General features: G+C 32.5%; 2 protein-coding genes across 3 annotated transcripts; both read right to left on the reverse strand.

Moving 5' to 3' along the window:
• Positions 1 to 547: 547 nt before the first annotated feature.
• Positions 548 to 6,799, reverse strand: LOC136223287 (ABC transporter G family member 15-like). The gene is made up of 9 exons (XM_066011218.1): positions 6,233 to 6,799; positions 3,291 to 3,367; positions 2,670 to 3,131; positions 2,418 to 2,540; positions 2,155 to 2,286; positions 1,744 to 2,028; positions 1,347 to 1,619; positions 1,155 to 1,262; positions 548 to 1,071 (listed from the first exon to the last, which is right to left on the reverse strand). The coding sequence occupies exons 1-9, from the start codon at positions 6,549 to 6,551 to the stop codon at positions 715 to 717; spliced, it is 2,136 nt and encodes a 711-aa protein (XP_065867290.1). The 5' UTR covers positions 6,552 to 6,799; the 3' UTR covers positions 548 to 714.
• Positions 6,800 to 19,903: 13,104 nt separating this feature from the next.
• On the reverse strand, positions 19,904 to 22,952 carry LOC136223294 (uncharacterized). 2 transcript variants are annotated; one of them, XM_066011228.1, is made up of 2 exons: positions 22,793 to 22,952; positions 19,904 to 21,070 (listed from the first exon to the last, which is right to left on the reverse strand). In XM_066011228.1, the coding sequence occupies exons 1-2, from the start codon at positions 22,804 to 22,806 to the stop codon at positions 20,308 to 20,310; spliced, it is 777 nt and encodes a 258-aa protein (XP_065867300.1). In that variant the 5' UTR covers positions 22,807 to 22,952; the 3' UTR covers positions 19,904 to 20,307. The 2 variants fall into 2 exon arrangements, with proteins under 2 accessions (XP_065867300.1, XP_065867307.1); XM_066011235.1 differs by having other exon boundaries at positions 19,904 to 21,067; positions 22,793 to 22,950.
• Between the last annotated feature and the right edge of the window lie 1,450 nt (positions 22,953 to 24,402).

Below are 24,402 nucleotides of genomic sequence, written 5' to 3' on the forward strand. Positions count from 1 at the left end.
TTTAATTTAAGTGATTAACTAAGTTATCAAACAAGGCCTAAGAGTCTGTTTATTTTGGGGTTAGATGTGATTAATTAAAGAGAGGTTATTTAGCTAACCTTGCTTGTGAACGAGTTTAAATGGAGGTGATGGTTAAATTGTGATTAAATGAAAGTTAGAAAACTTTGAAATAATCCAAATTTCAGTCCCACAAAATTGATGGGATTTGGAGGTTCACTAAATAACCTTCCCTCCCTTGCTTTAATGAACTTTATCAAACCTTCATCCAAAAAGACCCTAAATAATAAGGGGCACCGGTCCTTAAGATCAATGTGTCGTGAATATTTTTATGACACGTGTCACAAAAAGATATTTTTCTACATTAATTTTTCAGCAGAGTCAGTAGGTAGATAATGAAATGCAATACAAAGATCTTTTTTTCTGCTTCCCCTCTTTTCAAGATAATCATCACTCTGTTCTCACTTTGACCTGTGATCTTCACCATTTTAAATGCAAATCAAATCATAGAAAACATTCAATATTTTATGGACATTTTCAGCACCAAAACTGAGTAAAATTTACTGCTATTCCTTGTCTCAATTAGAAAAGGAATCAATATATTATCTTTTTTTTGTTTCTGAATTCTATATGACAAACAAATTCTTCATCTCTTCAACAACTACTAACTTAAGTTTATATAAGACACTGTAATTTATGATTCTAATCTTCATATTATTAATGGAGTGGAGAGTTAAGTCCCTCTTGAGAAGAGAGGGAATGTAGAGGCTGATGTCTCCTTGACGTAATTGACGTTATCTTCCGAAAAGACGGCCTCTTTTCGAGTCTTTGCAAGGTTCTCTTTGAGTATATGTTCTTCATTATTGGTGAAGCTCTCTCCTTTAGTTTCAGAACAACGAAGAACAAAAGGCGGTAACCCACAAGAATCACGAATATCATTGATAAGTCGAACCATTTCGAACGGTGTAATGTAACCCCGAATACTTGTGTGATAATATACTCCCCGGTGAGTTTAGGTGCGCTGGGATCTAGTGCATCAAACTCCAGCCCGAGAAAATCATTCTTATAGGCACCCTGCATTTTCAATCACAACACGGATCAGTTAAAGTTCTTTAAACGAACATACTAATTTAGTAACTTTTCGGTCCTGGAATTACCTGAAGTCCCCAGGCTCCGTAGTTGATATACGAAACGGGGTAACGCCAGAATGGCTTCGGAAGATCGGAGAGCAAGCGGAAGAAGCCAGAGGTCATCATCATAATTCCCTGTGCGAATTAACGAAACGAAACTGATTTAGATAGGAATATGTAAAAGGAGATTAGCAGAGGCTTAAAGTGATATGATCTTACGATAATTCCAGCTCCGGTAACAAGTCCCATCAAGAAATTCGGAACTAATGAAGCTACAACCATCATCAGGCTTTCAATAACAGAAATGCAGGCAAAGATATTCAGACAGAAGAATGCATAATGCTCGAATCCTGATCGAAATTTCACCAAGAAAAAACATATAGTCCCGGAGAGGATTGAGATCGAAATCAAGAACGGTAAGGAAGATAAGTAGTTCGACAGGATGAACACTGTAACTCCATAGTATCCGTTAAGCTTTTCGCGGTAAAAGACCTGTTTTCGTCGACAAAGTATCCGTCAGGAAAATCATTGGTGTTAATTATATAACAGGAAAATTAACAAGCAATCACAAGAACAAAATAATTTATTCGACACGGGTTATAAATAAGGTTCTTACCTTCATTTCTTCGACAAAAGACGGAAAGCCTCCAATGGACATGAAGGTCATGAAGCCAGTTATAAATCCTCCACAGGCTACTCTAGCTAAGATTGCAGTATATCCAAATCCAACATCATGATATATAGTACCGACACAAATCGAAACAAGTATGTAGATCACTATCCTTGCCCAGTAATAACCGACATCTCGAGACATGTTCAAAAACGACCGTTTTGTTAATGTTGTAAGTTGCTTCCACCAACTTGCCTTACTCCCACTTCTTACATCCAGGTCTAGTCCTTCCTGTTTGAAGTTTTGTGCCAATGTTAATGATACCGAAAGAAAAAAGCATTACAGGATCTATGAAATAACGACCAGAAAGCATCGAAAGACGGACTAAAAAAAGATTCAGCTCAGAAAACTGCTTACAAGAGTTGATATCTCCTTAATTTTTTCTTTTGCTGTTCTTGCATAGTTTGAGCGCTTATATTTCTCAACGAGCCGCGCTTTGATCTGCGCTGTTGCCATATTCATAAAAGGATCTGCTGTTGTTGGGACATCCTACAATTCATACATGTATTCAATAGAAAATGGACATTATTGAAACTGATCATAGTCTTTACATACAAATGTACCAACATTGGGATAATACTATTGACTACAACTGAAAATTGTTCGAAATTTATACGTACACGAAGTCTTTGAGATCCTTTCAGTGTCGCTGTTACAGCATCAAAGTCCGAATTTACACAACGGAGGAAATGATCGGAGGGGTTCCTTCGACTAGGACACGGAAAACCAGCTTCAGCAAAGAACTGTAAAAATGTACCAAATCCACTTAGAACATCAGGGATTTATAACATAACATTTATAGTTTTTAAGTCTTTTCCGAGTGTTTTGAGTTTGGTTTCATAAACATGAAGAGAAGAAAACTTGTTTTGTACCTCTGTAGCTTTCTTTGCTTCTCCTAAATACACAGTTTCACCACTGGATAGTAAGTAAAGATCATCGAAAAGTGCGAAAACTTCACTACTCGGCTGGTGAATAGAAGAGATGATTGTTCTTCCATCTCGAGCTATATTTCTAAGAGTTTGAATTACGAAGAAAGCCGAAGCACTATCAAGGCCACTTGTAGGTTCATCAAGAAACAACAGGCGCGGCCTTGTTAGAATTTCGAGAGCGATGCTCAATCTTTTCTTTTCGCCACCGCTTATGCCTCTTAAATGCCAGTTCCCGATAAGCCGATCAGAACATTCCTGGAGACCCATTTCCATAATTGTTCCTTCTACAACATCTGAAAATTCTTCCTTGGTCATGCTAGTTGGAAACCTTAGATGTGCCGAATAAGTAACGGTTTCTCTGACTGTAAGAGTTCCTAACAGAACATCTTCTTGTGTCACATAAGCCTGAGAATATAAGAAGATTAAATTAATGAATTTATTCATGTCATTTAACATTTCATTTAAATTAGAAGCAATCATTCACAAAAAGTTTCAAGCTTCACTTATTATCAAAGACATGATTTTTCATGATATTGCCTTTGTAATAGAGAAAATTTCACTTACCACACCAGAATCCCCTTTCCTCTTCTTCCCGTTGAGCAGAACATTTCCGGTCATTATCACATTTCTTGAAAGTCTACCTGAGGAAATAAATAAAATATTATCTTCGAATTTCATAGCCTTGCCTCAAGAAAGATCTAAAATAGCATTTATATCTCAAGAAGCCAGTATTCTCGTTTTCTATACCAGCTACCGGCAACAGTAAACAACAAATAGCTTAACAAAACCGGCTTTAAAATGTTAAAAAATGATTTTTTTTTCTAAACATCAATGACGGATTCAGTCCAAATTCTGTCACTGATGCCAAATCATTTAAATTTTTTGTATCCAGTAGTTACCAGGGAAACTATATTTAGGTGATGGATATTTTCGTCAGTATTTCTTTTTTTAACTACGAAATTTGACAAAGTGCCGCTAAATAAAATTCTAATGTGTGATAGTTTGAACCAATTTTAATAGTAATGACCACATGTTGAAGGTGGTCCTCTCTTTATTCAACCAAGTTTTAATAACACAGAACCTACATTTTCAAGTACCATACTTCTTGGACCATGGCATTAGCACAAATAAAAATGCTATTTGGCTCATACTGATAGACATTTTATTTCCCTTAATGAAAATTATCATTGCCAGTCAATATTTTTTCCTTGGTATAAATAATTGAGAGTATAAATTGCACTACTCATACGTCATTAAAAAAAACCCAAATATTTCTTTCATGTCTTATGCACTAATTGCATATAAATTGGTTTAAAAAGTAAGGGTTCTACGTTTTTATAATCAGAATAATTTTGGGGATGGAATGTCTTTAAACTCGATAGAATATTTGAAATTTTACGACTTTTTTTATTCAACACCTACGGAATACATAACAAAAATCTGGACAAGATGGAACCCACAAAATACCACATGTATATACATGTCTTTGATATGAGTGATAAAACGGTGCAAGTGATGTGAAATAACAAGATTCATGACTAACGAAAAATTATTTTATTTTATTTTTTTTTGTAAAAAAGGAAAGATTATTTTAATCACTGTTTACTGCGGTGTATAAATCTCTTAATACCATCTTTATTTTTTATACTCAACTAATTTATACGCCTTTTATTGGTACACGTATTAAGAAAAATTATTTATTTTTAAACAGTAATAGTATATCTTTACATTAATAGTTGCTGTTTTTTTTAATTGAAACATTAATAGTTGTCAATCACTCTAAATTTAATAACTCAAACCATTATAAAGAAAAAGAATTTATAAAAAAAAATAGATGAACAAATTTAGTTTAAAAAAATGAAAAAAGCCTATTTATTTTATGAAACATCCAAAAAGAAACACGCCCACAATATTAATGGGACGGGAGTAGTTACCAGTTATCATTATTATTAATAAGTTTGAGAGAAAATTATAAAATAAACCCCAATTTTTGGGGAAACTTTCAATTTTAACCTTAAGATTTTCTTTTCAACATCATAAACCGCAATTTTAATATTTATTTACGAAAGAAAGTAACCCATAAATTTTGACGGTTAAGAAAAATACAAAAATTAAAATTGGTGCATTATGAAGTCAAATTTTATATCTTGAATTTGTGTTTGTCTAATTATAATGCAAAAAGATACAGTCCTATTATTGTAAATAATATCAAGGTCAGGTCAGATATATTAAGAAAAGAAAATTTTAATGGCTAAAATTTAATTTTGTAATACAATTTAGGGCTATGTAATTTTCCTAATTTTTGAAATATTCTGAAATAGCATTATCCTAAAATCAAAATATCTTATATGAGCTGGAAAGTGACAAAATATATAGTTGGATCATAAATGTAGTGGCCCACTTGGTTTCAAGATCCCATTCATTCTAACTATTCCTCTTAGCCATGCAAATGACATGATTTCAAAATAGAAATAAAAGTAATTATTTAAAATATAATAAGAAATAGAAATAATTACCATTTATGGTTTCTCACATTTATTTTTTTCTGGTGATTTAAAAATTTACAACGAAGGTTTTCTATTTCCTCCCTTTAAAAATATTTTTTTTGATAAAACTAACCTTCTCTATTTATAAACTTTATTTTTATTTTTATTTTTTCAAAAATTATTATTTATCTTTTATACCAAAAAAAAATATATATATATATATTATAAATAATTATTCATTAATTGGACCCACTCATTCACAGTCTCAACTACCAATCTATCAACATAAAAACCTCATTAATGCTGAAAAATAAATAAAAAGATATACTCCAATGCCATATGAGGACCATACACCATTATTATGAGATTTGAAGTCTAATGTTCAATCTTGCTTTGTTATAACAAGACAACATTTAACTTCTCTTATCCAAATAAGATTACCACTTACTAACATCCTAATTAAACACTAATTAGTAGTAATTCAAAACTAACTAATCATCTCTATAATGGATCTCTCTCCATTATAGCAAATACATGGCCAAAAAAAAAAAAATCATTGTATACATAATGAAAATTTAAAAAGTCATTGTATACATAATGAAAATTTTAACCTATTCTCATGTGAGTGTATGAGAGTAGTTCTGTTCCTTTATATTACACATCTTTCTAAAAAATTGTATAAAAATTAAAAATTTTAGAGAAAAAAAACTGTGTTATTATTTATTTATTTTATAATAAGTCAATTATTCTAATTAATCTCAATAAACACATTATACAACGTAAAGAAAGAAATTATTTAATATATATTGATTATATCAAAACGACGGGTATTATGAAATTACAATATGATAACGCAAAATTATCATATGATAAGGCAAAATTATCACCCAAATTCAAAATGAATCACAGAAATTTCAAAATAACTTATATCAAACAAGTATGAGAAACACATTTAATATAGAAATTTAAAAAAAAAAAAAAAATCAAAGTTTAGGGCAAAAGGAAGAAGAAGATAGAAACCTGCAAGTGAATCAAGCAGTGTTGATTTTCCAGAGCCAGAAGGGCCCATAATAGCCATGATTCTGCCCGGTTCAGCGAACCCGCTAAGCCCTTGAAGTAACCGCTTAGTCGGACCATTTCCAAAATTAGGTATAATGACGGTAAGATTTTCCCAAATCAAGTACGTCCCCCGATCTCCTCCGCCGCCGCCGCCGCTAGCGACGGAATTATTAAGGCAAGTACTATTACTACTACTATCACCGCAACCGGCACCAGCGCTATTGGTGCCTAGACTGTCACTTTTAGAGCTATAACTACTACTGGCAGCCTCGATCTCCATTTCAAGGGGGAAAGAGAGACAAAAATGGAAGGGAGAAGAAAGGGGGAAAATATAAGTGAGAAATGTGTGATGTGTATTGGGGCAGGTATGATGGAAATGAAATGAAAATGAAATTAACAACAATCAACGAACACCTAACATTGAAATTGAATGCTAGGTTATCTTAAGGAGGAGGGAATGCTGAACCTAAAGAAGAGAGGGTGAATGAAGAAGAAACAGATGTGGATTTAGGTGGGAAGTGAAAGGGTATTTAATGCTTTTCATGGACACATATGCCTGTGCTTTTGTTCTCTCACTCTCTCGCTCTTATTTATTTCTATTTTCTGCTTTTTCTTTTTATTTAATGCTATGTTATTAGTCAAACTTTTATTTTCAGGCTTTAATCAATTTGAAATCGCCAAAAATGTTTTCTCAACTCTGTAAATTTTTACTCTGTTGTTTTATGAATTATTGATCTATTTGGTCCATCAAGTTGTTAATTTAGTTTTTTAAGTATCAATTTATTGTTTGTTAATGAACTGATGTTCGCCGTAGATAAAAAGTGTTTACTAAAATTCTGAAACAGTTGCTTTTTACACTAAAAAAAACAACAACTAATATTACGGTCTATCAGCAATAGGAAACAATAAACAACTAATAGTAACGACAGACAGTAAACAGTAACAGCTAAAACAAACGGACTCTAGTGTGATAATAAGTTACTCTACCCGTTTCATATTACATGTCGTTTTAGAGAGTTGCATAGAAATTAAAGATATTAGAAGAAAAGACATTATTGCCCCTTATTTATTAATTCCACTATTTATTTAATAAGTTCATTATTCTAATTAATTTTCATAAACTCGTGTTTTATAGTAGGAAAAAAATGACTTAACGTGTACTGATCATATAAAATAACATATATAATATATAATGAAAAAAAAAAGTCTTTAGAAAGACATGTAATATGAAACAGGTGTAGTATTGTTTTAGAGGTTGCATGTTAGAAAAAAATCTGTCGTGACGATTTATGTGTTAATTGATATTGTTAAAATAGTGACATATTAACAATTACATATGTTTATGCGACATACTGATAATTTATGCGTATTAAATGTAGTTTGAATCACACATATAACTTGATCATCCAATAAAAACTCAATGTGTTTAAAAATAATTGAACAACAATTTCATGTATCCAGTCGTAATTTCAATGAAATATCTTTAAAAGATATGATCCTCCTTAAAAAATTTATGTATTTATAGAAAAAATTATTAGAGGTTCAATAATGGAAGATCCCTAATACACATTTGACACGTGTAGTGTGGATCCACACATCTCAATTGTATTTTTTTTAAGTGAAGTCACAGTATATATCAAAATATGAATTATAGATTTTTTATGTGATAGATCCGATATCTGATATAAGAACTCGTATTATAGAAATTTAGAATTATATTATGACAAGAGAGAGATTAAAATGGGAGAAAGGGATAAGCTTTGTTGAGTGAAGCTGATATAGTCAAAGATAAAGTTTGGAAAAAATTGTCATGAAATATGAATTCTTCTTTTTCATACATATATACACCAATTTATTGTGTTCATGTCATTTGAATGCTTTCCCTGAAAAAGAAACAAAAGCATGCCAATTATAATTTTAATATATAGTATAAATAAAAGGTCAACCATTTTTAATTTATATAATGTTTCGAAAATATCAACTTGAACGATCCTATAGTATGAAAGTATAACCAGTAATGCACGTGTATACATTTTCAAAATCTCACACAACTATATGGGTAAATTTTACTGAAAATTTATATCAATTTTAAAGGGTTTAGTTAACTTTAAAATCAACAACAATAACAAAGCCTTAGGGCCTAGGGCCTGTTTGGTTCAGTTGTTGCTGTTAGCTGTTGCAGTAAACTGTTTGCAGTTAGCTAATTGGTAATTAGTGTTTGGTAAATTTATAAAGAGTTGTTGCTGTTAATATATAAAAAGACAAAAATACCCATATTTTTTTTTGGTAGAAACAGGAAAGAAAACAAACCAACACCGAGACAAAAGCTAACCTGGGATCAGCCTAGGAAAGCTAACCCCAACTCTGTCCTCTAAAATACCCATATTTTTTAACAATATCAAGTAATAATATAAATAAACATGTTGTACGAATATTGATAAAAATAAGGGTAATTAATTTATTAGTCCCTATATTTTAACAAAACACACTGTTTAGTCCTTGTATTTTCAAAAACACATGGTAAGGTCTCTAACCTTTTTCTCAGTGAACTGTTTAGTCCTTTCGTCTGTTTGTTAGATTTTTTGCCGTTTATGATTTCGAAAATGACTAAATTACCCTTTACTATTCACCTTCAAACTTCAAAAGAGGAAATCCAATTTAGAAGAAGAATCGATTTGTATGGAGAACAAGAAAAAGAACAGACCCAATGCTTACGAATTTGAACGAATTAGCAGGGAGTATAAATATAGAGAACTGAATAACCTTTAAGTTCTAAACTGGCTTCAAAACAAATCGACCTCTTACTGTACCCACTCCTAAGAAATCCAGCCACAATGCAGATGAAGGATGGTTAATTGGAGCATTCTGATTTATTGAAGGTGATTTTATACTTGGTGAGATCGATCCTTGTAAGGTTAGGATTAATAGGTCTCATAGAATTTGAATTAAGATGAAAGTAGAAATTGAATCCTTATGAAAGTAGAAATTGAATCCTGTTAAAAACTAAAGAGGGATGAAACTGAAATTTACTAAAGAGGGATGAAACCGAAAATTTCACTTTGATGGAATGGGATCTGACATTTTTTTAAAATATATATTTGGAGAGATCAATAAGTTGGTTTGGGATAAATTATAGGGAAAGAAATAGGTTGCCGTTGGTTTCAAAAAAACAAAGGCTGTTGTTTATATTTTTTTAAGAATACAAGAATAAAAATAAGGTTAATTTTTTCAAAAGCTAAACAGCTAAAAACAGCGTTTCGTGAAAAGCTCCAAATTGGAGCTTTTCGTGAACCGCTGCTGTTCGCTCCAAAACCGCTAACCGCTGTGGTTTTAAAATCATAACCAAACATTATATTATTAGCGGTTTGGTGTAAAACCGCTAAACGCTCCTGCGAAACGCTAAAACAAACACCCTCTTAGTCTCGAAATGATTCAGAGTCGGCTAGAATTTATTTGACGTTTCTCATGCACGAATTCGATTGAAGAAAAGAATCTCATTACTTTATAAATATCTTATAAAATGATCTCAGCCAGTTTGATAAAACCACATCATCTTTAATTAACTGAATCGTCAATACTGAAATAGAAACTACCAAAATATCATAACTACTATTTATAATACAATAACAATTATATGATAGCTAAAAAATAAATATATATGATTAAGTGAATGATAATCATATATATTGGGTGTTATTTGAGTATAAAAATTATCCTTTTCTTTGTGATATAAAAACAAGGGTCAATTACATGAATATCATAATTAAGTATAAAATTACAACTAAGTCATATCACCAATCTTAATTTTTAATATGTTATTATTTTCTATATATTATGATCTTATATCATAATTTAAAAATTCTAGAATCCAATTCATAAATCATAGACCCTGGAAAATATATTCTAAACTTCTAATTTATAAATTTTTTTTTTCTAATTTATAAATTCTAATCCTTAAAATATATTAAAAGTACTGATTTTACTAGTTTGACATAATCCAAAATTATGACTTGATATAGTTATAAATAATTTCTAAAAGATGAATTTCTGTGTAATTTTCTCTAAAAAGAAATTGTATTAGTATCGGATGCAAATGAATTTTTAAATGGGCCTTATGTAAGAAAATTTTCGTAGATCTTTGAATTTCTAAAGTAAATGTAATTATAAGGTCAACGTGTTACGTAGTAAATATATCATGTTATATAAAAAATTTAAGTTTTGTTAGTACTTTTATTTATTTTTTATATGGAAATACAAAATTGTACCTAATTATATAAATAATAATAAATTTTTAAATTTCATCAAAATAGTTTTACTAAAATTTGTATAGTATATGCGTACACTCAAATTTCTATACTTCTATAGTAATTATAAAAAAAAAATATGTTAAGATTAGTTAAAAATCAAGTTTATTAGCCATGATTAGAGTTGAACATGGTTAATTAATATTAGTTAATAGGTTAGTTAGGGTTGTTAGGTTATGATTATTAAATTGTTATAAATAACATGTTATTCATTTCAACTTACTTGATTACTTTGTATTCTTACTTTTTATGTGTAATTCATTCATTTTTAATCAAGATTCTAGTTTTGTTTATCCAGACGTTATCACAAGAGTTCTTTTAGAATTCTTTAGAATTGAAATTATTTCTATCGATTGGTATTCCTATTTCTTCTTCTTTGTTCCTAATTCTTCTTCTTTCTCTCTTGTCATTCTAATGGCAAACAATAGAAACAACATAATTGATGAGGCAAGTCCCCGTTATGTACATTAATTCTAGAGAAGATCCGGTATTAGTTTTGGTTTCTCCTGTTCTTCCTAATTCAGGGAACAATTATTATTCATAGGTCAACGACATGAAAATAATATTAATGTCGAAGAACAAATTGGATTTTGTTGATGGTACACTTCAGGCGTCTAATCAAGGTGTTTCTTTGTTCAAAGTTTGTAAAAAATGTGTAATAATTTGGTTCTTTATTGGATTAGTAAATTTATTGCTTATTCTATTGCACAAAGTATAGTCTGGATTGTAATGTCGGAATAAAATATAACATATAGACTAATTGTGTATTCCTTATTAGATACAGTTGTCGGATATTGCCAGATCATGATGGTTAAAGAAGACAAAAAGGAAACAAGCTTCATCACTCCGAAAGGGACTTATTTTTGCAAAGTAATATATTTCGGTCTAAAAAATGCAAGAGAAACCTACCAGCGAATGGTAAATAAGATCTTCAAAAACTTTATTGGAGATGGAATAAAGATCTATGTGGATGATATAATCGTCAAGAGAAAATGCATCGAGGATCATGCCTCAAACCTTAATGTGGTCCTCCAAAGAAGGAATTGAGGCAAATCCTGACAAGTTATAGGCGATTATCGACATGGCTCCTCTAAAAAAGTCAATGATGTTCAAAAACTCAACGACAATATCAATACCTTAGTATGCTTCATCTCTTGCTCGGTCAAAAGGTGCATGTCGTTTTACAAAAGTCTAAATAGAGTAAATGAGTTTAATTGAACCCCCGAGTCTCATACATCATTCGAGCTATTGGAAGAATTCATATCCTCTCATCCCCTCTTGAGTTTCCTGGTGTTAGGAGAAACACTTTTCCTCTATATTATTGTGGCCGAAGAGTCTCTAGGGACTGTCTTGATCAGAGAATAGGGAGTGGAGTAGTTCTTTTGCATATTATATTAGTAGAGTTCTTAGGGATGCAAAAATGTGCTACCCTAGGCTAGGAAAATTAGCTTCTAGAGTGGTCATCAATACCTAAAAGCTTCGATACTACTTTCAAAGCCATCCAATTGTAGTGCAGACAAACAAACTATTGAGAAAGATTCTTCAGCGCCTAGAGACGTTGGGCAGGCTATTAGAATGGGCTCTACGTCTAACAGGGTTTGATGTAAAATTCGAGCCTCGAAAAGCCTTCAAAGAACAGGCACTGGCCAACTTCTTGATAAAAATTCCAGAATTCGAGTCTGAGGCCTAAATAACATCAAATTTTTATGGGAAGAGTTTGTAGAATGCAGCTTTACCAAAGATGGGTAAGGAATATGGGTATACATTAAGAGACTAGATGGAATTTCATTTTAATATGCGGCTACCCCAGCTTTCCATGCCTCCAATAATATTGGAGAATATGAAGTATACTATACACACTTTGAATCATGAACGTCATAAAACAAAACCGAACAATCTTCAAAATTGATTCCAATTTGGTGGTCTGCCAACTGTTAAACAACTACGAAGCCAATGATTCAACAATGAAACAATAATTTTCTCTAGCTAGAGAATTCATGGCTTCAACGCATCAAGAAGGGGGAAGATAAAAATCAAATGCGTCCCTAGAGAAGAAAATTATAAAGGGGTCCAGGTAACAAAGGCAACATCTGTTGAAACACCTTTCCACAAGATTTTGATTTGACAAAATCATCCATGATTAAGAGGCAATTAAATTTAAATGCTTTGATTTAATTGTACTAATGTGTTTGTTCAATATTGAGTGCAAAAATATATATATAAAGTTAGACAGGACAAAAGTCAGCATAAGCCAACCTGAGTGAAGCGGAACTCAGCATGAAAGAATAGAAGCTGAGTGAAGTAGAACTGAGTATCAGAAGTCTCCTTCAAAGTTCCCCGAACGAAGCTGACTAAATTAGAAGACTCCTTCAGAATCGTATAAACAGAACGGAGCTGACTAAGAAGGAACTCAGCATGAAAGTTGAACATTCGAAGATAACGAGTGAAGCTGAGTGACAGTCAGGACAGCATGAAGGATCCGTTCACTAGAGGACAAAGTCTGCCAATCTTCTGCACCAATAATTGAAGCCTCGAAAATACACAGAAGACTAATTCCAAGAAACATGGGTCAATGGATTATTGGTAAAAGACAACTGGCACAAAAAGACAAGTCTGATGCAAGAAGACAAAACCTGACGCCTGAAGAAAACAGAGGAAGGGAATGGCGGAACAGTTTGAAGCTGACCAGAAGATGTTCCCTAAAAGAGCCGTTTTGGTGTTAACGGCTAAAACAATTCAAATGATCCATCTACAGGTTTCCATCTATAAAAGGACAATCAAGAGCCTTGGATCATTGCCGAAGTATCAAAAGAAAAATTCAAGAGAGAAAATCTTCAAAGCACTCAAATACAAAAAGATCTTACACCGAATTTTCTATTCCTTGTGTAAATGCTGGATTGATTGTTTTGTAATCATCTAAGGTGTTCTTTAGTTGAAAAAGAACAAGTTTGTGATCAATAGAAATATTGAGAGTGTTGAGCTGAGTACTTGGTTGTAAGTATTCAGTGGTAGAAAAATCTAAGTGCTGGGTTGTAGTACTTAGTAGGAGCTGAGTAGACGAATAGAGGACGTACTCTTGCATACTCACTGCCTTGTAAAGGGTTTGTGCTCTACCTTGAAAGAGCTCAGTATTGGATTGAAAATCCCAGGAGGAACTGGGGACTGGACGTAGGCAGAGAGGCCGAACCAGGATAAGTCATGCTGAGTAACTTCTAAACTCTTTCTCTCAATATATAAATATATATATATATATATATATATATATATATGCATGTGTTGCTTGTGAAATTTACTCAGCTTATAAATTATTAAAACTGAAACTGAGTAAATCTGAGTGCTGAGTTGGAAGCTGACCTTTCAAGTGTCAATTCCCAACTCTCAAGTCAAGCAGTCTTAGTCAGCATAGAACTAAAACTGTCTGACTAATCAATCGGCCATGCTGACCAACACGCTGAGTTATCAAACTCTTAAAATAACATTAAGTCAGCATAATTAAAAGCGAAAAAGTTACATTAGTTCATATCCCCCCTGGAACTAATTACTAGGGACCAACAACATCCACCTAAAAGGACCAAATCAATCTCCTTTCCAAATCAAAGTCTACATGAAGCCAATCATCCATGAGGTAGGGGTAATGTCCATAGACTTAAGTAAAGATGGTACTACCCACATCTTCTCTTATGTAAAAATAAAAGCCATACTAGAGGACAAAAATGAACAAATCAAAGTCATCTGCAAGTTTAGACCCTATGTTGTGATCAGTGACATTCTCTACATAAGGCCATATTATCATCATTGGCTCAAATGTGTTAGTTTCAAAGATGCCGAATATATATTGAAAGAAATACATGAAGGAGATTGCAACATCGACAAAAGAAAAGATGCACTTATTAGAAAGGAACTCATATAGGGCTCTTATTGTCCCAAAATGAAGATGCGGCCAAATTTGTCAATTAGTGCAAACCACTAGGAAGCCGAAGACATTTCCCTAAAGAGCTCGTAACTTTGTCAAATGGGATAGTCATAAGTTGAATACATTATTGAATGAGAGGTTGAGTTCGATTCATCAACTAAAGGATCATAAAAGCGACAAGAGCATGGATGATCACAAAAAATCCAGGGAACAACCGGATTGCAATTATGTCCCTTTAAGCGCTCATAGGAAGAAATTTTGTATTAGGTAGAATCCGATAGACAACACATCCAATATCCGCCGAAGTTAAAAACTTCAGACTGAAGACACAACAACCTGTATTATGAATATCATAAAAGTGAGGGGCATGACAAGAAGGATTGCAAACAACTAGCAACATAGCTGGATAAAATGGCCGAAGTAGGAAACTTGACAAGTTCCTTAAAAATGCCATTAAAGCTAGGGAGCCGAAGGATAAGCAACATGTTGATAGGGCTCCCAAGGGAGTGATTAATGTCATTGCTGGAGGTCATAGGGTGGATCCTTCAACCAAGAGAAAGAGAGTTCATCGGGATCAGGAGGGGATTACCAAATCAAAAATCTGAATTATCTTTCAGAAGTTTTTCTCGAGAAGCACACAACGATCTCTTAGTCATTGAAATTTTGCTTGAGATTATAAAGTCAGAAGAGTTTTCATCGACACAGGAAGTTCGGAAAATATCATAACACAGGAAGTTCGGAAAATATCATAACTCGCAAAGCCTATAAGGCATTATGGGCTTAATTCGGTGAAGCTTATTACTACCTTGTCACCATTGGTAGGAATCTCAGGGCATTTGGTACCATTGTTGGGTAGTACACAAATGAAAATTTCCATTAGGATGGTCCACTCAAATGGAAGAAAACGAATGAGGTCTTGGTAATCGATTCTGTTTTGCCTTAAATGTTATCATTGGGTATCCTCTTTTGTCCGAATCAGTAGGGAATTTATCCATTCACCATTTGGCATGGTAAATTCCTATGCAAAGTGGTATGACTGTAGCTCGGGGAAATCAAGTGGTGGCCTAGGAAACTTATATCACGTCATTGAATATGAAGTCGTTACAAGAAGTCATGGAGGAAGAAAGAGAAAGGACTGAGCGTGTTGGAGCTCTGGAATTAGGTGGTTAGTAGAAGGAGAATCTGTAAAGTTTGCAACAGAAATTTCAGAGTAACCACAGGCAGACATGGGGAAAACTTTGAAGTATAATATTCAGGCTTTTGCATGGTGTCCTAAGGACATAATCAGAGTATCCCTTACTCTCATGAAGCATTTTTTAAACGTCAACCTGAAAGCTACTCTAGTCATTCAGGAAGTTGTCTAAGAGGACATATGGACAATAGTTGTGCCGGATCCCAAAGGCACACTCCTTATCCTCATATCAAGTTGTGTATTACGGAATGATTTAGAAAGAAAGATTATGAAGCCAATCCCAAGGTAAAACGTGTACAACTTATTATCAGGACCAATTAGAATGTGACACGTGTAAAGTAATGAGTTGTTCAGGTACATAATTGTTTTTAAATAGTGTTGGAATCTAAACCCCAGGCACGTCATAACTAAATACAGTCTACTATCACTTGCTTTCAAGTTATCTTGTACTTCTAAGTACTTCATTGACTTAAGCATGAGAGAGGGGATACTGAAATTCGGCCCTTCCCCGATGGTTTGTTATTGATCCAGATGACCAGAAGACATGAACGGAAAAATGTATTCATTATTGAAGGCATCACCTATTATTTAGATATATTGTAAATAATTAAATAATTAAATTCACTGTTATTAAATATATTAGTATATTTTCGTATTTTACTTATATTTTTTTTTGACAAGTCGTATTTTACTTATATAATCAAAGGATAAACTATAAATTTATTCCTATCATTTCTTGAAAAGTGTAGATTTACTCTTAACGTATGTAACGGTAAAAACTCTAACGTTTCCCAATATGGTCAATTTTACTTTAACCTAATGAAAGTTTTGAACAAACTGATTTACTATTATTTGGTTTGTTATTTAACTATCACATTGAACCATCCATACATCAATTATGTCTAAAATATTTACTTTATTACTAAAAGAGTTACAAAAACAACACGTCAAAATACCAACAACTAAATTGTGCCACATATATAACACAATTATAAATAATTTGTAAAAAATATACAAAATTGTTTCAGTTATCGATAAATTTATTTAGAATGTATGATATAATAGTCAAATAAATAATAATCAAAGCAATCCGTTTGAATTTTCTATTAGATGTGAATAAAATTAGCCGTACTTAAAAATATTCGAGATATAATTTTATAATTTCGTAAGTTACAATATAAATTTTTATACTCCTAAAAAAAAATCAAATTAGGATATTTTGCTTATAATTTATGCCGACTTGTATTAGTCTGTCTGTGACATAATGATCTTCCTCTGTTAATATTTATGTTGTATCTGTCAAATAAAATTGTCCTTTGCCTGTTATCTCTCTTCTATTTAATGATCTCTCAGATCAGAACTGGATTCCTCTTTATATTTGGTGATCACTTTTCAGAGCTCTAATCGTACTATTAATCTTAAAAAAAAATCTAGGATAATAGTCAAACCATAACGTTATAAAAGAAGTAGAATTTAGTCCTAATCATATCAAAGGATACAAATTTAATTTTAATGTCTTCAAACAAAATTAATTTTAACCGTATTTCAAAAAGTTGGTTTTACTGTTATTAAATGTCATATCGAACCTTTCAAATAAGTTTGTTGATAAACTGAAGCAGTTTCATATATTTTTAGTTGGTTATTTGTAACTATATTAGTTACACATAAAATATTTTACACTTTGAGACACAAAAATTTGTGATTTACTTATATATATTAGTTCTTAACATTTTAACATGTTTATTTGTAATTGTGTTAGTAACACACGAAATATCTTAGACATAATTGATGTTTGAAATGTCTGAAGTGACAATTAAATAACAGTCAAATCAGTTTTTTCAAATTTTCGATAACATATGGCTAAAATTGATTTTGATTGGAACCATTAGAATTAAATTTGCATCATTTTGTATGTTAACTTACACTCCCCTTATAACTTTAGGGTTAAATTTGGTTTTTATCCCAAAATTCTACTTTTCTTAAGTTCTTTCAATTTTTAGTAATTTTTTTATATTTAAGTTATAAAATTTGTAATTTCTACAAAGGATATGTAAATTATCCAAAATATAAAGTCTAATTTTATAAATTAACTAAATTATAAGTATTAAAAATTGACTTACATATTCTTTAACTTACGCATTCTTTAACTTTAACTGCAAAATTCAGAAAGTACAAATCTCTATTTACAAACTTTTAAACTACGAGTATTGTTTTTACAAATGGATAAACAAATAAAATGTATTTTTATAATTTTCTCTACTAATTATATATTTGTGTAGATTGTAGCATGAAGAATTAATATTTGAATAAGTTGAAGGTAAATGAGTCAAAATTGAATTTAATGAAGTATGGAGCAAAAAATATATGAACATGCATTCCAAAGAGAATGGCATAAAATGTATATGACATGAGAGGGTGGGTGGCCGACCTCTTTAACTCATGGAATTAACAAAATTAAAAATATTCTTTCTATTCAATTTCATATATATTTTTGACTTAATAAATCACCGGCCACCGTATTTATCAAAATTATTTGATTGACCCCTAAATTCTGAATATGTTTTACTAATCTCTTAAATTTGCTTAAAATGTAACCTTATTAATCCTCTTAGTTCACATGGCAGACTAATACGAAATTTGGACAAGTTAAAATGTGCATTACTTTAAACAGATTCAAAAATCTTATAGAGCAATGTAACCGCTTTAAAAGACCAAATAGGCAACTTTAAATAAATTTAGGATTTAATAGATCATTTTAAGTAAATTCAAAGAGCTAATTACGGTTTAATCGAGCCGAGCTTTGACCTGCTCATGCTCGACTTGAACAAGCTCAAGGTCAACATTCTGTTTGTGAGCTGGTTCATGAGCTTTGCTTGTGAGCAGCTCGCTAGTTATGCTCATGAACTTCGCTCACAAATTATATTCATTTGAAATTTTTTTAATCCAAAATTACATAGTTTTCAAACCTACAAAACTAGATTGTTTAACATTTTCCCGTTTATATAAATACTATTATTAAAAAAAATTGAACCAAGCTTATTCGGCCTATAATCAAACCCGTTTGCGAGATTTCAAGCCAAATGCGATTGAACTTTTATCGAATCGAACGCCAAGCCGCTCATGAGTGGTTTGGCTCATTTACAGTCCTAACGCTAATAATACATTTTCAAAATTTAGAACCCAATCAGATATTCTAAATAAATACTGAGATACCATGATATATTAAACTTATATTTTTCTTTTTGAGGTTTCCTATATATATATATTAGTATTGTCAGAAATTAATATAAGATATATGATTGGGCAGTAACTATCGGTTCGAGCTTTTAGTTCAGTCGGTTCCATGACATGGTATCCATTAAATTTAACAGTGTGGTGTTCAAACATGAACTACATTTTTGACAAAAAAAAAAAAAGGATGCTAATCTCATTAAATAAAAAAATAAGGGATCAAAAGTCAAATTTTAGCTTAAATCCAGGAGCCAAAAGCTTATTTTGCTCATGTTCCTTATACTACTTAATTACCAGTTACAGTTCTGAATCTACAAAAGATTGAAAATTCACAAGAGGAGAAAATTAAAACATATATTTTGTAACTTCAAGTCTCTAAGTCCACGAGAAATTATTAGAAGCATCCGATTCTCTACAGATTTCTTTATCAGTTTCAAATTTATAAAAATAGAATTATCCAGCCCAACCTTATATATATATATATATAATTAATTAATTTTCTAAAATAAAAAATATAAATAATAAATTTTTTATTATTAATTTTTTTTTTTTAAGGTGGACTATACGAGCTGTTTTAGAATTTGATTTTCGAACCCACACCTAAATTAATAGCAAATTAGACTGGACTTAGACAGCATTTTTAGATGCAAGCCCGTTATAGACTGGACTTAGACAGCATTTTTAGATGTAAACCCGTTAAACTCGATCTGAACCTGGTACATGAACAGATAAAAAAGTTTCATAGTTCAATCAAAGAGCGATAAAGCTGGTTTTCTAGGGAGATCAATCTTTTCTTCTCCTCCCTATATCAACCCGCAAAATTGGTTTAAATTATCAGACCCCTCTCCCAACTAAAATATATTGTATATATTAAGACTCGAATTCAATATCTACCTCTCGCAACATCTTTTCTTCTACCTTAAATGATTTGAAACCTTCCCATGATCATCTACTACTTGCATAAAATACCAAATTACAATGAACACTGGAAAGAAAATCTGCAACGAAAGGCATAAACTTGATGACACAACTCAACATTCCACAAGCATGAGATTAAAAGTTCCAACAAGCAGCTGCAACTGATGCACCATTTATATGGAGTTATGATTCAACTAATCAACACATAATAGAAATACAATTTCATATCATTCACTAGAAAAATGTTCTTTTTAAGGATCCTAACAAAAAATAAACAACTGCACTAAGAAAAACAGGTAAAATACATCCATAACCCATCAACCATAGCGCTACTAAACTTCATTATCGGTGACCCAATCGTTGATGTTACAATAATGTAAAGTTTGACTTTATATAGTTCAGGGGCCATAGATGTATTTTACCGCAAGAACGGGCAATGAACCAAAACTTTTACCAGTATGACATTGAGAACTGAGAATCACCGGCCTCTGTTAACTGCGTCTTCCAAATCCTCCATTGACGAGGGAAACAGCTCGATGTAACGACTCCCGAGAGTCATCCTATCCTTCGCCATTGCAACTTTTGAATCGTCTACACCTTCAAACTCCACAAATGCTTCCCCGGTAGGCCTCCCTTCGGAGTTCATGGTAATATGAACTGAATCCTCTGATAAATTAAAATCCTTGAAGAAATCCAGTATGTCATCCTTTCCAGCAGAAAATGGCAGTCCTCTTAGTCGTAATACCCCTGTATGTTCAGCTGAATCCTTTCCCTCATCATAAGATTTAGCTCTTGGAGCACTTCGACGAGGTGGACTACCACGAGTATCCGACACTTCATTTGCTATTGCCTTATAGTAATCCTGCCTCTTACTTCTGAAAACCTCAACGTATCGCCTCCCCATATTCTGCCTGTTCTTTTGAAGCGCGAAATCGACCTGAAGAGGATAAGCCAAGACGCAGAAAGCTTCACCACTGAACTTCCCACCCTTGTGGACAAAAAGGACATCAACTATGTCCAGACCGCGGAAGAACTCGGCAACATCAGCTTCTGTGCAATCAAATGGGAGACCACGAAGTCGAACAACAGGGAAAGGAGGAGGTTGGGGTGGATATCCATAAGCTGGTGGATTATACATAAAACTCGAACCAGGGGAAGTTGCATAGAATGGACGACCTTGATCAACTAAACGCTGACGTTTTGTGCCAATTTCACGCCCATCACCACCATCTGGATATCTACTTTAATTTTCCAAAACCATCATAGCCAACAGAGAACATCGTCAATACTTTTGCGTACGCAATGATGCAAACATAAAGTCGTAAATCAATAAGAAACATGTGTCAATTCATCTATTCTGTTTATTACTAGAAAACAGAAGCCTCACAAAGCAGGATATAAAAATTATCCAATAAGTTATTTAGTCTGGCTGAATGACCGGGTCCGAGAATACTAAACAAATAAGTTTATCTTATAAAAGAAGAAGTTGGATCGAGAACATTTCCGACATCATTACAGTGACTTATGATTGGATTTCAAGCGTTTCATCAACCATTCAAATTTTCCCCAGCTAAAATGTCTGTGGCTAATGGATTAGCTCCATATGCTATAATTCCTTCCATTCCTTACATTCAAGATGTAATGCATTTACGAAAATTGACACCATGTTATCAGGTACCAGTCTAACGTTTTATTTCTCAGTTCATTACATAAAAGAATCGCTCATTTCTACGAACTCTAATTTTCAAAGAAAATGAAAACCAAGCATTTGACCCTATATGTACCACAAGACTGTGCAAACCTGCTCAATGGAAAGACATTCACAAACTGCCTAACCCCCCAAAATTCTAATTTAAAGAGCCTAATGAATAATACTAGCTGATTTGATTTCTGAAAATTGACTGGTAACATGTAAAAACAAAATATAATGCTCTTCACAATCATTGAATTAATAATGGCAACATCAGAAGGCCCTGAATTCCAATCCCAACATCAACTACGTGATAAAATGGAAAAGAGTGGCCTAATACATTCAGAGCCCCTCCAAGTTGGCCACAAGAACTGATTGTCCATGTGAACTTTGAAAACGACCAATTAACTCCTTAAACTTGCTTAAAGTGACTTATAATCCCCTTAAAGTGCCCTAGAACTTGTTTAAAGTGATGCGCGCTTCAACTTGTCCAAATCTCCACTTGCACTACCAATAGGACCTGCGGAGTTAATCATGACACTTCAACCAACTTTAGGGGGCAATCTTTTTCAAAGATGGAAGGGTCATTAGACTTTTCTGGACAAGGTTGGAAGGATAGGGATGTATTAGGCCGGGAAAAGATACTACTAAAGGGCTTCCTGAATCTACTGCCATCCTTGTTATAAAAGTTACATCAATAGCAATTGTACAATAACCATAGAAGCTTACAAAGTCTACCTGTAATAGTATCAATTAAAGCATACATACAAATTTTCTCAAAATGCAAACTTGGAAGATTTTCTAGGCAAATCCTTTATTAGCTACAAGGAGATACCTCAGACATTAAATTGAAGCCCAAAGCCAACCCAAATCTCAACTAATTCAGTCTCTTATTATGCCATCACCGTGCCCCCATGTGCCAAGGCTCTAGGACCCTAACGCCTTAGTGCGCCATGAGCGCCTTTAATAACTATGCCTAAAAGCTTCAAGTTAAATCCTTAATCAAGAAACTTCTACCCTCCAAAGCTAACAACTAGCATAGCAAAATCCAAACGCGTCTATAACCCAAAATACAAGAAGAACATGCGTATTCGTTTATTTGCAGTCAAATTCAGACCTAACATGAGGTGCCTAGACGGAAAGTATTCAATTCAAACCAGAGCCCCGTGATGGAATCCTAAAACCCAACAGCAAAAACCGATTCGATAAAGGAGTACAGCAAATTGAATGAAAGAGGAAAACCGAAAGATCAGAAGGTAAAATTGGAACATACCCTCTGTAGAACATTCTCTGAATAATTTATTTTCGTAATTTGAAGTTCCTGGGCAGCAAAATTCTCCGTCTCGATTTCTTGATAGCGTTCTGCCTTTTTTATGCCCTCGCCTTTTACTGCTCAAACTTCAAGCTCTCTCCGCGTATATTTTAAGGTTTCATAGCCGTGTGGTCATGGCTGCAGAGAGATAAAGGTTTTCTTTATACGGCGTCGTTTAATGTTGCATCGTGGCCCAACGCTATTGGGCCGTACTGGTTTCACCCCATATTTTTATAATTTTTCTGATAAAATATATTCACAACTCTTTACATTTTATTTCTTCACAGTGTAATGTAAATTCAAATCACCAAAAAATTCATTGAAAAAAATAAGTATAAATTTAACTACATCATTGATTTTTTTTTATCTATATCATTATAAATTATGTCAAATACTAGTTTATTCTTATCATGTTACGAATGTTTTTTATGAATTGGATTTTAATATTATAATAATGTAAAATTTAATGATTTTTATATTAAAAAATAAAATTTATGAATCATAATGTTGTAATTCAAGAATTTTAAATATAATTTATCCATTATTTTTTTAGAAATATAATTAATCTATATTTTTAGTTTTATTTATCAAAAACAAAAACAATGAGAAAAGAATTGAATTCTTTAAAATTTCATTAAAGTGAAAAAGTTTATAAGCAAGATACTCCATTCGGGAATTTATGTGTCTTCCAATGCAAATGACACAACTTTATATTCTTGAAAATAGTAAAACCCACCTTGTTAGAGCGATAACGAGTTTATGTCCTTCGAGGCGACATAACTGGTATATGGATACAAGTTGAGACCAAGTTGGTCCTATTTGGCTCAGAGCTATGCCAAGATCTCAAAGAACTTCTCAAAAGAATGGCAAGAGCGGAATTCGAAATCCATACACGAGATGTGTCTAGTAAAGAATAAAGATGTTATTAGACATCATGCTATTTGCTCGACTCTTAAGACCTGGAGGCTCCACTACATAGGTCCTCCGACTCTGTATACAATGCTTGTTAAACCACAATCTCTGATGTCAATATATTAACAACTTCATCAACGAGGAAAGCTTTTTGAGCGTTTAGGGAAACGATAATGCTCAAATCTAATGTCAAACATATTGTATGGTTTTGTCTCCGTCCATATTTGTCCATTGGCATCTTCATACAACGTGCATAGATCTATGTCAACGTCCTTAAAAGCTCAAAAACCAAATAATTCATTTGTGTACCAAGCTATGGTCGAAAATGATGTCCTTATGTATCAGATCACAACCTCTAATTTCTTCAGTTTTTCAACATGAGGATTCATATCTTCTTCACTAAAATCTTCATTCCAATAAACGTCTAAAGAGGAAGAGTGCTTCGACATTTCACAGAATACAGAGATGGGAGAGTAAAATTTAAACTTTAAATTTTATAAATAAAGAGGGAAGACCAGCCAAAAAACGCTAAAAGAGATGCAACTGAAACAAATAAAACATTAGAAGAGAGAATTACAAAGTGAAGCTAATTGAATATGGCGAACTTTTTTCATTATGGGGTTCAAATACAAATAAAATGTAGTCTTTACGCCTTATAC

Source organism: Euphorbia lathyris, chromosome 1 (assembly GCF_963576675.1).
Source record: "Euphorbia lathyris chromosome 1, ddEupLath1.1, whole genome shotgun sequence".
Lineage (NCBI taxonomy): Eukaryota > Viridiplantae > Streptophyta > Magnoliopsida > Malpighiales > Euphorbiaceae > Euphorbia > Euphorbia lathyris.